At 40.5% G+C, this 13578-nt stretch overlaps 1 protein-coding gene across 1 annotated transcript in view; it reads left to right on the forward strand.

Annotated features, from left to right (window-relative positions):
• The window catches only part of GPR158 (G protein-coupled receptor 158), a 353319-nt gene that overhangs the window by 201654 nt on the left and 138087 nt on the right, over nucleotides 1-13578 (forward strand). Inside the window, exon 5 of the mRNA XM_026649344.1 lies at nucleotides 9259-9327. Within this exon, the coding sequence (XP_026505129.1) occupies nucleotides 9259-9327 (69 nt within the window). The remainder of the gene's footprint in view (nucleotides 1-9258; nucleotides 9328-13578) is intronic.

A 13578-nucleotide genomic window follows, 5' to 3' on the forward strand; every position in this document is an offset into this window, starting at 1 on the left:
CTACCCCTCTGATATATCTAAAGAGAATGCTAAAATGCTAGTGGCAATCAGTAGTTTAAATATTTGCATTCAGGACTGTATTTATGGCTTTATCAAACATAATAATATATTTAGTGAGAGAGAGACTTTGACTTAGTTAACTGAAATAAAGCCCTTGCGTGTTGGAATCCAGGGGTGTTGGTGTAAATTTAAGCTGTAGTTGTGGGTATAATGTCATCAGCACATGCTGAGGGTTGTATTGAATTCTATTTAAATTCTTATACCCTTATACCCTTCCTGGTGGAACTTCTGCTTTGCCCCTTCTCTGCCCACTGAAGGTGCTTAACTGCTTCCTGGTTCACAGAGGCCTGGGGCCTATGCACCTACTCTCACAACTCAAAATGCTGTAATGCATAATCATTTGTTATTTTTTAAAATTTGTTTGTGTAGTACCTGGCCAAAACAAGCATTTAGATTCAGTGCATTTTATCAAAAACAGCATGAGCTGCATGTTCCCAGATCCTATATAGTCAATATAGCTAATTACTCCAACTTCTCACATTCAAAGGGCTTTCTTTAGCACCAGAAGGGCTAAAACATAATTTTTAAAAAAAGAGATTCTGTAGAATATCTTGTGTAATTGTCCCACCTCCATCTCAACTGCTCTCGTTCCATCTTAACAAAGGCATCAGCTGAACGTGCAATAATGATTTTAAAAAGCGAATAAAATATTGGACTATCTTGAGCAATTCACAGTGATGGGCCAGATCCTCAATGTGCATAAATCATTGTGGTTCCATTCATGTTAAGATGAGGTCTAGCGCAATGTGTAGATCTTTTCTCAGTTATCCCTGAACCCAGTTTGTGTGAGTAACTTAAATAATTCCTTCTAATGTGCATTACTGTGCAAATGTCCACATTGAAGTTCATCTGCTGTCCTGCTATTCAGTAACCGAAGGCCCTAACCCTACTGTGATGGTTCTCGGGGTACTCAGGAACTGTGAGTCATCTTGTTGCCCTCCTGCCTCCAGCATGAGGGAGACTTGCTTGTGCTTAACTTACTGTCAGCTCCCGGACACCACCACCCTGTTACGCACCCAAGCATTCTCCTCTGGGCTATGCCAGCCCTTATTTTGCTTTGCGGGTTAACAATAGGTGCACCCCAGTCCTGGAGCCCCTTCAAAGCATTCCCTTGTAGCGTTCAGACCCGTATCCACTGAACACTCATGGAAATATCAGGGCTGCTGTCCCCAAGAGAACAATGTACATACCACCTTGTATGATTCAGTTCAGGATCAGCACCTTGTTTAATATCATAAGAACGGCCATACTAGGTCAGACTAATGATCCATCTGGTCCAGTATCCTGTCTCTGACAGTGGCTAGTGCCTGATGCTTTAGAGGAAACGAACAGAACAGGGCAATTATTGAATGATCCATCCCCTGTCATCCAGTCCCAGCTTCTGACAGTCAGAGGATTAGGGACACCCGGAGCACGGGGTTGTGTCCTGATCATCTTGGGTAATAGTCACTGATGAACTTATCCTCCATGAATTTATCTAATTCTTTTTTGAACCCACTTTTGGCTTTGGCCTTCACAACATCCCCTGGCAGTGTGTTCCACAGGTGTTGTGTTTTGTCTGAAGAAGTATTTCCTTCTATCTGTTTTAAACTTGCTGCCTATTAATGTAATTGGGTGACCCCGGTTCTTGTGTTATGTGAAAGGATAAAGGACACGTCCTTATTCACTTTCTCCCAACCAGTAATGATTTTATAGACCTCTATCTTATCCCCCCTTATTTGTTTCTTTTCTAAGATGAACAGTCCCAGTCTTTTTAATCTCTCTTCATATGGAAGCTGTTCCATACCCCTAATCATTTTTGTTTCCCTTCTCTGTACCTTTTCCAATTCTAATGTATCTTTTTTGAGATGAGGCAACCAGAACTGCACACAGTATTCAAGGTGTGGGTGAACCATGGATTTATATAGTGGTATTATCATATTTTCTGTCTTATTAGCTATCCCTTTCCTAATGGTTCCTAACATTCTGTTAGCTTTTTTGACTGCCACTGCACACTGAGCAGATATTTTCAGAGTGCTAGCAGTTAATTTAGACTCCATCCAATCCATGTATAGTTGGGATTATTTTTTCTAGTGTGCATTACTTTGCACTTATCAACATTGAATTTCAGACCACACTTACATATATTCACATGTGAAAACACAGATAATGTTATTACCACAGATTCAACAGTCAAGTAATAGTGAGTAAGGACACTGGAAACAGAAGGTTATGTATAAAATAAAATCATAACATGCTTTCTAGAGACTAAATTTAACTGGTTACTCTATTATCTAAAGAAGTTTATCTCACCCAAAGTCTTTTCTACAGTGTTTCACCCAACATTGGTTGAGATCTAGTTTTCATGTAAACGCACTGCCCGTTTACTTCCTAGATGCGGGCTAAGGTGGTGTTGTCTTTGCCTTCTTTTTATATCCCCAAAGTTCATTGTCTGTACTCAGAGACAGGATATCTCCCCCATGGTTTGCTTTTCCTGTGTGCTCTTCCCTGTTGACTTCACATCTCTTTGATAACTTTGTATGTAAATGAGCATCCATTGTGTTAGCTTACAATGCTCAATTAACATCTCAACAGAGAGACTGATGAATAAACTATCTTTTGTTTGATAGAAAACCTGTTTCGCCACCTCTGCTGTTATACAGAATTTAAGAATATAGTTTCAGTACATATACATAACTCCTTACGTAGTATGTGTACATACATTTCACAATGGTAGCAATAACCAGTGTGACCCTGGTTTTCATGTAAGGCCTCACATGACATTCTTTGTAGAGAATGTACATACCACAATCAGGATACAGGTCTGTCGCATCTTACGCGCATTTAACATGCGCGATTTCAACTTTACGCGGTTGGCAAAAACAAAAACAAAAAAAGAGAAAAACAATAATTTTAATACTATACCTGTAGTGTGGGCGATTTTGCCCGCCATTGAACTCAAAGGGCTTTTGGCTATACGTGGTTTTCGCTTTACGCGCTAACCGCGGAACGGAACCCCCACGTAAGATGAGACAGACCCGTATTCTTATAACTCTCTTGCCAGTTGGAATTAAGGAGTTCACATTCTCAGAGAGGTATCCACAAGTATAAAATTAAACATCTGTGTATGTCTTTGCAGGATAAGGACCTAATGTTGTATGATCCTTATGGAATTCACAACCCTCACTAGTTTTGATTAACCTAAATAACTTTGCTTTGCCAACAAGCTTTGCAATTTTAATTCCTTGTTCGTTCACACCAAAGTCCAAAGCCTTTTGAAAGTCTAAGTAAGTAAAATGGACCAATTGTTTATTATCTACTGTTTGTTAAAACTTTTTCAAATAATTCACAAAAGTTGTGCTAAATTTGTTTCAGTCGGATCCATTTAAGTGCTTTATAACTCTGTATAAAGTATGGAGGGTCATGCTGTGACAGTCATTCCAGAGGAAAATATAGAAGTATTTTAACATTTAGTATAAAATTCCCTAATCAAAGAAGTTGCTTGGCTTGTCAGCCTGTGGGAAAGCAACCATGTCCAAAGAAGCTGCATTATTTCAATATAGATATTTAATGATTCCCCAGAGTGGAAGAAATACAGATTTCTTCCTGACACAAGAAGGCATAAAGTATTCCCACCAGAAATCAGGGAGATAGAACAAGACTGTTTTATTCACTTGGGATGCAAAAGTCTCCATATCCTTTTTTCCCTGGCCCCTTACATACTATTGAAATGCGGTGTGGATTTATCTTATATTAAGGGAGTGGACTGGGGGAACCTAAAATCTTCAGACTGGATTACATGGAAATTAAAATTTCAATAGATATTAATGCATGTTCCTGATGCTATATGCAAAAGCAACTAAAATGATAAATACATAAAATATGAATTAAAATATTTTCGCACACAGGAAAGTGATTATATTAAAAGCACTTCCAAAAAGAGAGTGCTTTTGAACATGTAAATGGGGAGGAGACAGATGGATGCAGAAGTCCAAGGTTATCAATATCCATGCCTTAGGGAGCACCTCATAAAGGATTCATCACCTTCTGATTTGAGGCACAAAGGTGAACCCTTAAAATGCATGAAATATCAGAGCACAGAAATCCGTTAGGAGATTTCACTTTTTTTCAGTCTCTCCCTAGTGAGAGCTCTATGATTCAGCAGATTCATCTCAGAATATACCATTTTATAGGCAGCTTGTGTAGAAAATCATAGGGCTGCTGGACTATGACCACAGGTGACCATTTAGTGCACAAATGTCCTTTTACATCTCTACACTGGATGCAAATGGTTGGTGAAACATTGCTAGAAGCCCTACTGAGGTCTCATCTACACTACCATTTTTAACCACGTTATAACTTGTGTTGGCTAACATAATTGAAATTTATAGTACAGACCAGACAAAAACATGTGTTCCAAAAGGGTTAAAAACAACTAGGAATGAACATGTGTATCCTGCTTGCACTAGGATTTGCAATGGTGTTACTTAACTTGTTCAAACATGTTTACAAATATTAGTGTAGACAAGATCCAAGAGGCAATTACAGTAGTCATGATTCATGGCCAGAAGGTTATGTATTGTGTCTGCAAGTTCACCACAGGAGAAATAAGGGTGCAGTCTGCACAAATTGCACTGTTGAATGAAAACACTTTTGGACTATATCCAACATGTAGCTTTCCAGGGAAAAGATGTTTCTGAAAATAATGCCAAGGTTCTTAACTTTACTATTTCTGAACATGCCTCTACAGTAAATGAAAATTCTCTCCTTTGTGGGTAGAAATCTTGTCCATAACATATATATTGAACAACACTATAGATATCTTAGATCCTTTAGACACATGGCACTTCAATTGCTTGGTGGTGAAATACAAATACAAGATAACTACTGACTGTTTTCTTTTCAGTATTATAGGTATAGAATCATAGAAACGTAAGGCTGGAAGGGAACTTGAGAGGTCATCTGTTCATCCCCCTATGCTGAGGCAGGACCAAATGCCTGACAGGTGTTTGTGAAAAACCTCCAGTAAAAAAAGTAAAAACAGCCTCCTTTGGTAACCAGTTCCATGCACAGCTATCCTTATAGCTAGAATATTTTTTCTTAATATGTAACCTAAATTTCCCTTGCTGCAGATTAAGACAATTACTTCTTTTCCTACCTTCAGTGGACATGGAGAACAATTGATCACAATCCTCTTTATAACAGCCTTTAACATATTTGAAGACTGTCCTTAGATCCCCACTTAGTTTTCTTTTCTCAAGACTAAACATGCCCAGTGTTTTTAACCTTTTCTTATACATCTGGATTTCTAAATTTTTAGCACTTTTGTTGCTCTTCTCTGGACCATCTCCATTTTTTCTGCATCTTTCTCCAAGTATGATGTCCAAAACTGGACACAGTACTCCAGCTGAGGTCCTCACCAGTGCGGAGTAAAGCGAAATTATCTTCCATGTCTTCCATATGACATTCTTGCTAATACCCCCGACATTGATATTAACCTTTTTCACAACTGCATCACATTGTTGGCTCAAGTTCAATTTGTGATCTACAGTTACCCCCAGATCCTTTTCAGCAGAACTATTCCTTGTCAGTTATTCCCCATTTTGTAGTTGTGCATTTAATTTTTCCTTCCTAAATGTATTAATTGTCACATGTCTTTATTGAATTTTATCGTATTGATTTCAGGCCAGTTCTTCAATTTCTCAAGATCATTTTGAATTCCAACCCTGTACTTCAAAGTGCTAGTAACCCCTCCCAGCTTGGTGTCAGCTGCAAATTTTATGCATACTCTCCACTCCATTATCCAAATCATAAATCAAAATATAGATTAGTACTGGACCCAGGACATATCCTGGCAGGACCCCACTAGATATGTCCCTTCAGTTTGACAGCAAACCATTGATAACTACTCTTTTGGGTATGTTTTTTCAACCAATTTTGCACCGACCTTATAGTAATTTCATCTAGACCACATTTCCCTAGTTTGCTTATGAGAATGTCACCTGGGACAGTGTCAAAAGCCTTACTAAAATCAAGATATATCATGTCTATCATTTCCTGCCCCCCATCAACTAAGCCAGTAACCCTGTCAAAGAAGGATATTAGGTTGTTGTGGCATGATTTGTTCTTGACAAATTCAAGTTGGCAATTATTTGTCACTCTATTGTTCTCTAGGTGCCTACAAATTGTTTAATAATTTATTACAGGATCTTTCCATGTATCAAAGTTAGGCTGATTGATGTATAATTCCCTGGGTCCTCTTTGTTTCTCTTATAAAAGATAGGTACTATGTTTGTCTTTCTTCAGTCTTCTGGCACCTTACCTGCCCTCCAGGAGTTCTCAAAGCTAATCACTAATGGTTCTGAGATTGCTTAAGCTAATTCCTTAAGTACCCGAGGGTGAATTTCACCCAGCCCTGCCAACTTGAACTTATATAAATATTCTTTAACCTGTTATTTCACTATTCTGGCTTATGTTCCTTCCCCCTCACTATTGATATTAATTGTGTTAAACATCTGGTCACAATTAACTTTTTTAGTGAAGATTGAAGCAAGTTGTTACTTGAATCACATGAAGGTGGCCCCAGACACACTAGTAAAGTCCTGTATATATATATACAGCCCGCGGAAGCAAGCCTCCTGGCCCAGGTCAACTGACTTGGTTTAGTCGGGCTCTCCCTAGAACTCTAACAATAACTTTGTAGGCAGTGTTTTGAAGTTGAAGCTTGCTTCAGAGCCCGAGCTCCAGCGCTCACCCCCCCTCCCTGGGCTTCAAAGCTCAAGCTCCAGCCCAAGCCACAAATTCAAATAGCTGTCTGCACAGCTATTCTCATGCTAGTGCTAGCCCCTCTAACCCAAGTCTGTTGACCTGGGGTGGGAGGTTTGCTTCGCAGGCTGTGTAGACATAACTTATGTGGCTGAAGCATCACCTGTGTTCATTCATATTAAAAGCTGCTGAAGTCTTGCATGACCGAATGGCTCCCTGACTTCAGTTGAAAGCCAGTAAGAGATCATTCATAACCCCTAACTAATGCAGTCTCAACCTTCAAAAAAAGGCCTTAACCTTGACTTACTTCATGTGTCATTGGTATGGAGAGGCACCCAGAGCCAGTACTATTATATTCTTGGTTATCTTTCTTAAAAACAGGAGGTTTGAAGTGGGTAATAGTTGGAAAACACTGCAGTACCCAGAGAAGCATTCTTGAAGTGGACCTCCATATTCTTAAGGATGCTAAATGAGGCATTGCTAGTGCCTGTCAGTAATAGCGCCATGGGACAGCCACTGGCTTTGAGCAGCCGCAGCTACAAAAAAACAATTTTTGTCGGAAATGATGTTAAACTCAGCTCCAATTCAGTTAGGAGCCATTGGGTTTCATAATACAAAGGCATAGTAAGAACTATCAGTCTATCCCATGAAGTACATCAGACACTTGTCACAGTGATCAGCTGACGTAACTATTATTGATAAAAGGGAATCTCAGTTAGTCAGTGTGAAGGGGGGTTTTGAGTCCAAGGCTGGTAGTTTTGCCTAGTGACAATACTCTGGATGGTGAGAGTCAGAGGCCGCCTTGTCTATCGGCAGGGTTCAGCAGCTGTAGTCAATGACTGTGTCGCCCAGTGGCGAGAGTCAGTGGGTGGGGGTAGAGAACTGCAAATCTTCCCTTCTCCACTGGGTTCCAACCCAAGGCTGTTCAAAATAATGGTCCAGATACATGGCCTATGGATGGGTGCCCTTACGCCTGTTCCTTCAATCACTTCCTACTCCTACTTCTGTTCCTTCATCTGCACCACGGGTCTGTCTTGGGGTCCCCCTGGGAGTCCTCTTGTGTCACTCCCTGGAGCATCTTCCCCTCTCTGCAGTGACTGGTCGTCCTTGGCCTCCATGGTTGAAAGGCCTACAGCAGCTTGACTGTGAGCCCCAGCGACTTCTCTGCAGGAGGTTGCAGCACCCAACTGCTCTCCTGCTCAGTCAGCTCAGACTGAGCTGAGCTGCTCCCTTTTGAGCTCTCCCTGCACTGGGAGCATGCTCAGCAGTGGGTGAGGGTGTGTGTCTTTCTGTGTCGAGAGCAATTCCTTAACCTTTGTGGGGTTGGTATGCCCCGTCACAGTCAGATTGTGAACTCCCTGAATGAGGTCATCTGGAGAGTTCCTTGCAGAGTCTTTGGCCAAGGGAAAAAAGGATCCTTTGGCCACAGTTCTTCTGAAAAACCTTTTCAAAAAGTCTTTAAAAATTACTGTCTTATTTACAACAGATATGGTGGTCCCCAATCAAAGCCACAGGAGAGATTTGCATGGCACGTTGATTCCAGGCTATAAAAGAATATTCTTCATGGAAAGCAAGGGGATTTTTCAAAGGGCCCTTCTGCCATCCTGCCTCGCTGAGGAGAGACAGCCTACTGTAAAATTGCCTTGTTTGAAAGGAAAACAATGGGTTTTATAGAGTGATTTATGACTGCATGTTGGATGAAGTAGGTAGTTAAGGAAATGGGAAATGCAGTGTCTACATTTTATCTTATTATATAAGCTGTAGATGTACTGTATATAAATCATTTAACTTATTGGAACAAGATTTATAGTGGGAGGAGAGGATTGATCAATTTTTATTTTACTTACAACAATAAGCAAATGATAATGGAAACATAATGTTTAGGCCTCAGAATGCCATAGATAGGATTAAGGGGTACAGTACTTGGCTAGATTTAGAGTCCTTAAAAGTGAATGACTGAATCAGCATTCTCATACAAAAGTTGCGGGAAATAAAGTTATATGCTTTCATTCTAAAAAGCCACTTTTGGTATAGAATACAATTTTAGAATATTCATACATATTATAGAAGCCAGGTTATTGGCATTAAATATGCACGTGAAAAGGTTTGAAGGACTATTTGAAATCCAAACGGTACAGACCAAATTCTGCCCTTAAATCCATCATTGCAACTCCCATGATCCGAATCAATGCATGTACATTCAAGGGCAAAATTTGGCATTAGTAAATGCTATCTAAACAGTTAAACAGCATTCAAAACTGAAGAGGGAATGATATTTTATGGTTGAAATCAATTAAACTTGAACTACTGTATCAGGATTAATAATATTTGTAGGTAATTATTGTGCCAGGCACTGTACAGACAAGTATGAAGGTTTCTGTCATAAATAGCTCAAAACCTAAATAGCAAATGAATAATATTTTCTAATGTCATGCATCCTTTTCTGTTTTCTAGAGCATCAGGGCTTCAGGCCTGGTTCTTTTGGAAACAATCCTTTTTGGATCACTCCTCCTGTACTTCCCGGTGAGTTATGTTGTTATTTTTAAACTGCTTTTATTGCCAAAGTTTTAAAACGTAAGCAGTTTGGTGATAAATACAGATATCAAAACTATGTACATACTAGGTAAGTTAATACAATTATTTTAATGTATTATGTGCAGTAAGTGCGCTTAACTTTTTGGTATTTGAGATCATTCCAAGTGCAGGGAGTACTATAGAGAGAATATTGCAAATACACTAAATAGTGATATTTAAAAAAAAAGGGGGGGGGCAAATGGAAACTTTCTAAGGTTGCCTATTGTATGTTCCCAGTTGAACAGAATATCAAAAGCTGGAAACTAGGTCCTCTACTGTACTTAAAAATAACAAAAATGTCAAGTTTGTGTATAAAGAACAAAGACTGAATATATCTAGTGCTTTCTGGAATTTATTACAAAGCAGGGGAGTTATTTTAATGTTTTATTAAATATCTCTGAAACTGTGAGACATCTGGAATACCTTATGTTTGAGAATATGTGTTATTTATATAGTGTGAGTGTAGTGTAAGTTTGGGAAGATGTGTTGTTATTTATATAGTGTAAGTGGGCAAAATATGGAACAATATAGTTCTGGTTGTTTTAGCTGGAATACTTAATGAATCAGTTGAGTTTTCTGGAATTTTTGAAAAGGGAGAACCAAGATATCTTGGTGCAAGTTTGTGGTCATGCAGTCTAAGGCCTAAGGAGTGGATGGAAGAAAGAAGGGTGGAAGTGGACGAAGGGGGAAGAGGATAGGAATCGAGAACTGATGGAGAAGGAAATAGAATTAGAGACTGCTTTGAATATGGTTATAGCTTTCCCCAGTGGTCAAATGCTTATATGGCTTTTACAGAGCTCCCGCTCATTAATGAGACCCTGGAAAGCAAAACACCCAGGCAAACATGTAAACAATTTGCAAACATGCAGTACTAAAGGAGGGGAGATAAATGCCATAATAAAGACAAATCCCGCAGGAGTTTGTTTTCTAAATTGTTCAAAATTGTGTTGCTCTTTTAGGTTAAAAGTAAAAAATGTGTTTGTTAATTGCTAGGATAGTTTTATTTGGAATTTCATCTTTAATTCTGAGGTTGTTAGGAAGAAGACAGATTTCATTTTTTAATGTTTTTGTGTTACTGACATCACCATTAGAAACCAATGAGGAACATGTTAAGGCCAGTCATGAAGTGCTTGGAACAGAAATATAATCATACTTAACACTTAGTTAATGGTTCACATGTTCAGAGCATTGTACAAATGCTAATTAATTCTCACAATAACCCTTTGAGGTAAATAATAATTACCCTCATTTCACTGGGGACTGGGTCTGTCTTCATTTATGTGACAGCAGCACCCAGGTGCTAGAGGACAACATGGAATCCCAGATGAGGAAGAGGTGAAATGATGTGCCTAAAATCCCACAGCTAATCAGTGTCAGAGCTGGGATTTTAGAATATCACACCCTTTCTGACTCCCAGCCTGTGCTCATTGCTTTAGAGTTCATTGCCTCACAGTCTGAATGTCAATGAAACCAGTACTTCTGGTTAAAGATGTAATTACCTTTCCACTCTCTAACACACAACCTTATCCTCTTATCTCCTCCTCTCAGTCCATCCGTGTATCCCCGCTCTCTCCCTGACAATCTAACCTTTTCCCAGCCTTGTACTCTGACCCCTTATAGACTTGCCCAGGCCTAGATTAAAGGATAGGCACCAATAAACTTGGGTCTAGGGTCCCTACCACAGTAAGATGGTGAGTTCAGAATCCCTGCTTTAGTTTTAAAACAAAAATAATGTAAGCCTCCAGCCCTCATAGTTATGAAAAGAAGCGTCAAAGTGTGAACTGGGTGTAACTGCTGCAGTTAGGAGTGTTTGAATCTGTAGAGAGCATTCAGCAGAGGAAGGAAGGGCAGTCACAAAAGCTGGGTAAGAAGTCGTCTGGCCCACCCCCCCAGACCAGACCACACCTCTGTTGCTTTTTTGAGGGATGGGGAGGGAAGCCTGCTACTCTTTGGGAACTCTACTGCAGTTTTTGCCATTGCTGTGGGGAGGAAGTCACGGTCATCAGTTCAGAGGGGCAGGATCTCACAGATCCTCAGGGTTTCTGGGGGAGGAAGGATGAGTCCCCTGGCTGCTGCAGCTGTCACCTTCTCCAGCCAGGTAGGGGGAGTGCAGGTCGGTGCCCTGCTACCCAACTAGAGCAGGAGGCCCTATGATGCGGAGTCCAGCTCCTGAGAAGGGAGTGGGGAGTATGCTCTCTAGGTGATTGGGGGAGGAAGGAGGCAGAGACACTGCCACACTTCCCATCAGCCAAGGGAGGGAAGACCCAGCTACTACCATCTCAAGCAGGAGGTTGGGCCAAAGTATAAGGGGTGAGGCCATAGCAGAGAGTTCTCCTGTGAGATATGCCTAAAGTCCTAGCTTGGCTTAATTCATCCCTGATCTTGCTGTGGCTCCCATCTGCTCACCCTAGTCTTTCCCCGGCCTTTTGTCTTGATCCCAGATCTTCTCCAAGAACCTTGTGTCCTGTTGATTGTTGCACCTCTAGGAATGAAGCCACACTGGCTACGAAAGCTCCAGCTAGTACAAAATGCAGCAAACAATGTGCGTAGTCACACGGATTGCCATGAGCACATTGCCACAGTGCTCTGCTCTCTGCACCAGCTCTGCATTGAACAGAGTCAAGTTCAAAGTCTGTCCAGATTTTCTATGCCCTCTATGGGACTGTACCTGGTTACCTGACAGGTTGTTTCTCCCTTTACTACAATGAGCTCCCATGACAGCTACGTTCCACTGACAATGAAACTCTCAACCAACCCAGGAGGCTTGTGAGATGGTGCTTTGAATGGAACTGGTCCTAGACTAAGGAACCCACTCTCATAATGTATAAGAATGACCATTCCTCACTCACTTTGTTCAGAGCTAAATGCAAAACTCATGATCAAGCTTCCTCTCTGCAATAGTTTTATGCTCCCACACACTCTCTGGTGGGGCTCTCTTTCTCCCTCACATACACAACTGTGCTCTAATCAAGCTATTACTTCTATGGGCTGGGACAAATGAGAGAAAGATTGTTGTTTCTAATTTTAAATAAATGGGAAAGGGCTTAGATACCATGGTAATGGGGGCCGTCGTTGAGCCTAGACAGATAAATTAACCATTATTTCACCAGCTTTAAGAACATACTTCTGTAAGCTCACGGTAGAATTCTGCTATGCAGCCTTGTTAAATAGGGAGAGACTGCCACTCTGGGGTGTGAATTATGGGACGTGCGGATTCTTGAAGCGTTAAATTAAATTAATGGAGATATCCTATCTCCTAGAACTGGAAGGGACCTTGAAAGGTCAGCGAGTCTAGCCTCCTGCCTTCACTAGCAGGACCAAGTACTGATTTTGCCCCAGATCCCTAAGTGGCCCCCTCAAGGATTGAACTCACAACCCTGGGTTTAGCAAGCCAATGCTCAAACCACTGAGCTATCCCTCCCCACTCATTAATTAATGAGGTTCTACTGTACATACACCATATCCAAGCCTGTGCTCGCATGAACCTTTGAGGAACACATAGCTGAATAAAAGATCAGGTGTGGGCTATAAAATGAGTGAATAACTTGTACCCAGTTAGCACTCATACACATTTTAATTCATGCCAGATAGGTAGGGTGTGAGTTATTGATTGTCACATCAGACCTAATTCACATATGTGCAGCTGCTGTTCTTCAACTCTTTTTCTGTTACTTTGGATTTTTATTTGTTTATTTATAAAGGTCTAGGAATGTTTTTGTAATTCTGTGAATCAGAACAAATTGTTTAAGGAATTAATAGATCTGGGGGAAATGCACTTAAAACATTGAAACAGGAGCAGAATTGTTTTGATTTCATAATTAAAAGACTGCAGTGATAATGGTTCTTCATTTTATATGGCAAATGGATATTTTGTAGCATGACAATTAGTGAAAAGCTCAGCTTCCACTTTTAGACTTCCTGCCTAATAGGTTAAATTTATTTATCAGACTTTTTACTGCTTGTTTAGTACATCACCATACTGTGCTCAACCAGCTCCATGCAGCTCTCCCTCTCTACTACATCTAAGGAAAATCAGGATTCTGAATCTCCTACGTCTATACCTCTCTTTGGCCTTGATTCTCCTTACATAGAATGGAGCTGATGAGCTGGTTGTGGGTCCCTGATTGAAAGACATCTGGGTCCTTTTAAGGACTGGACATTGTGCAGCTCTATTCCACCTTCCCCCATCACCCTGTGCCC

The sequence above is a fragment of the Terrapene carolina genome, unplaced genomic scaffold, assembly GCF_002925995.2.
Source record: "Terrapene carolina triunguis isolate 2854851 unplaced genomic scaffold, T_m_triunguis-2.0 Scaffold84, whole genome shotgun sequence".
NCBI classification, from domain to species: domain Eukaryota; kingdom Metazoa; phylum Chordata; order Testudines; family Emydidae; genus Terrapene; species Terrapene triunguis.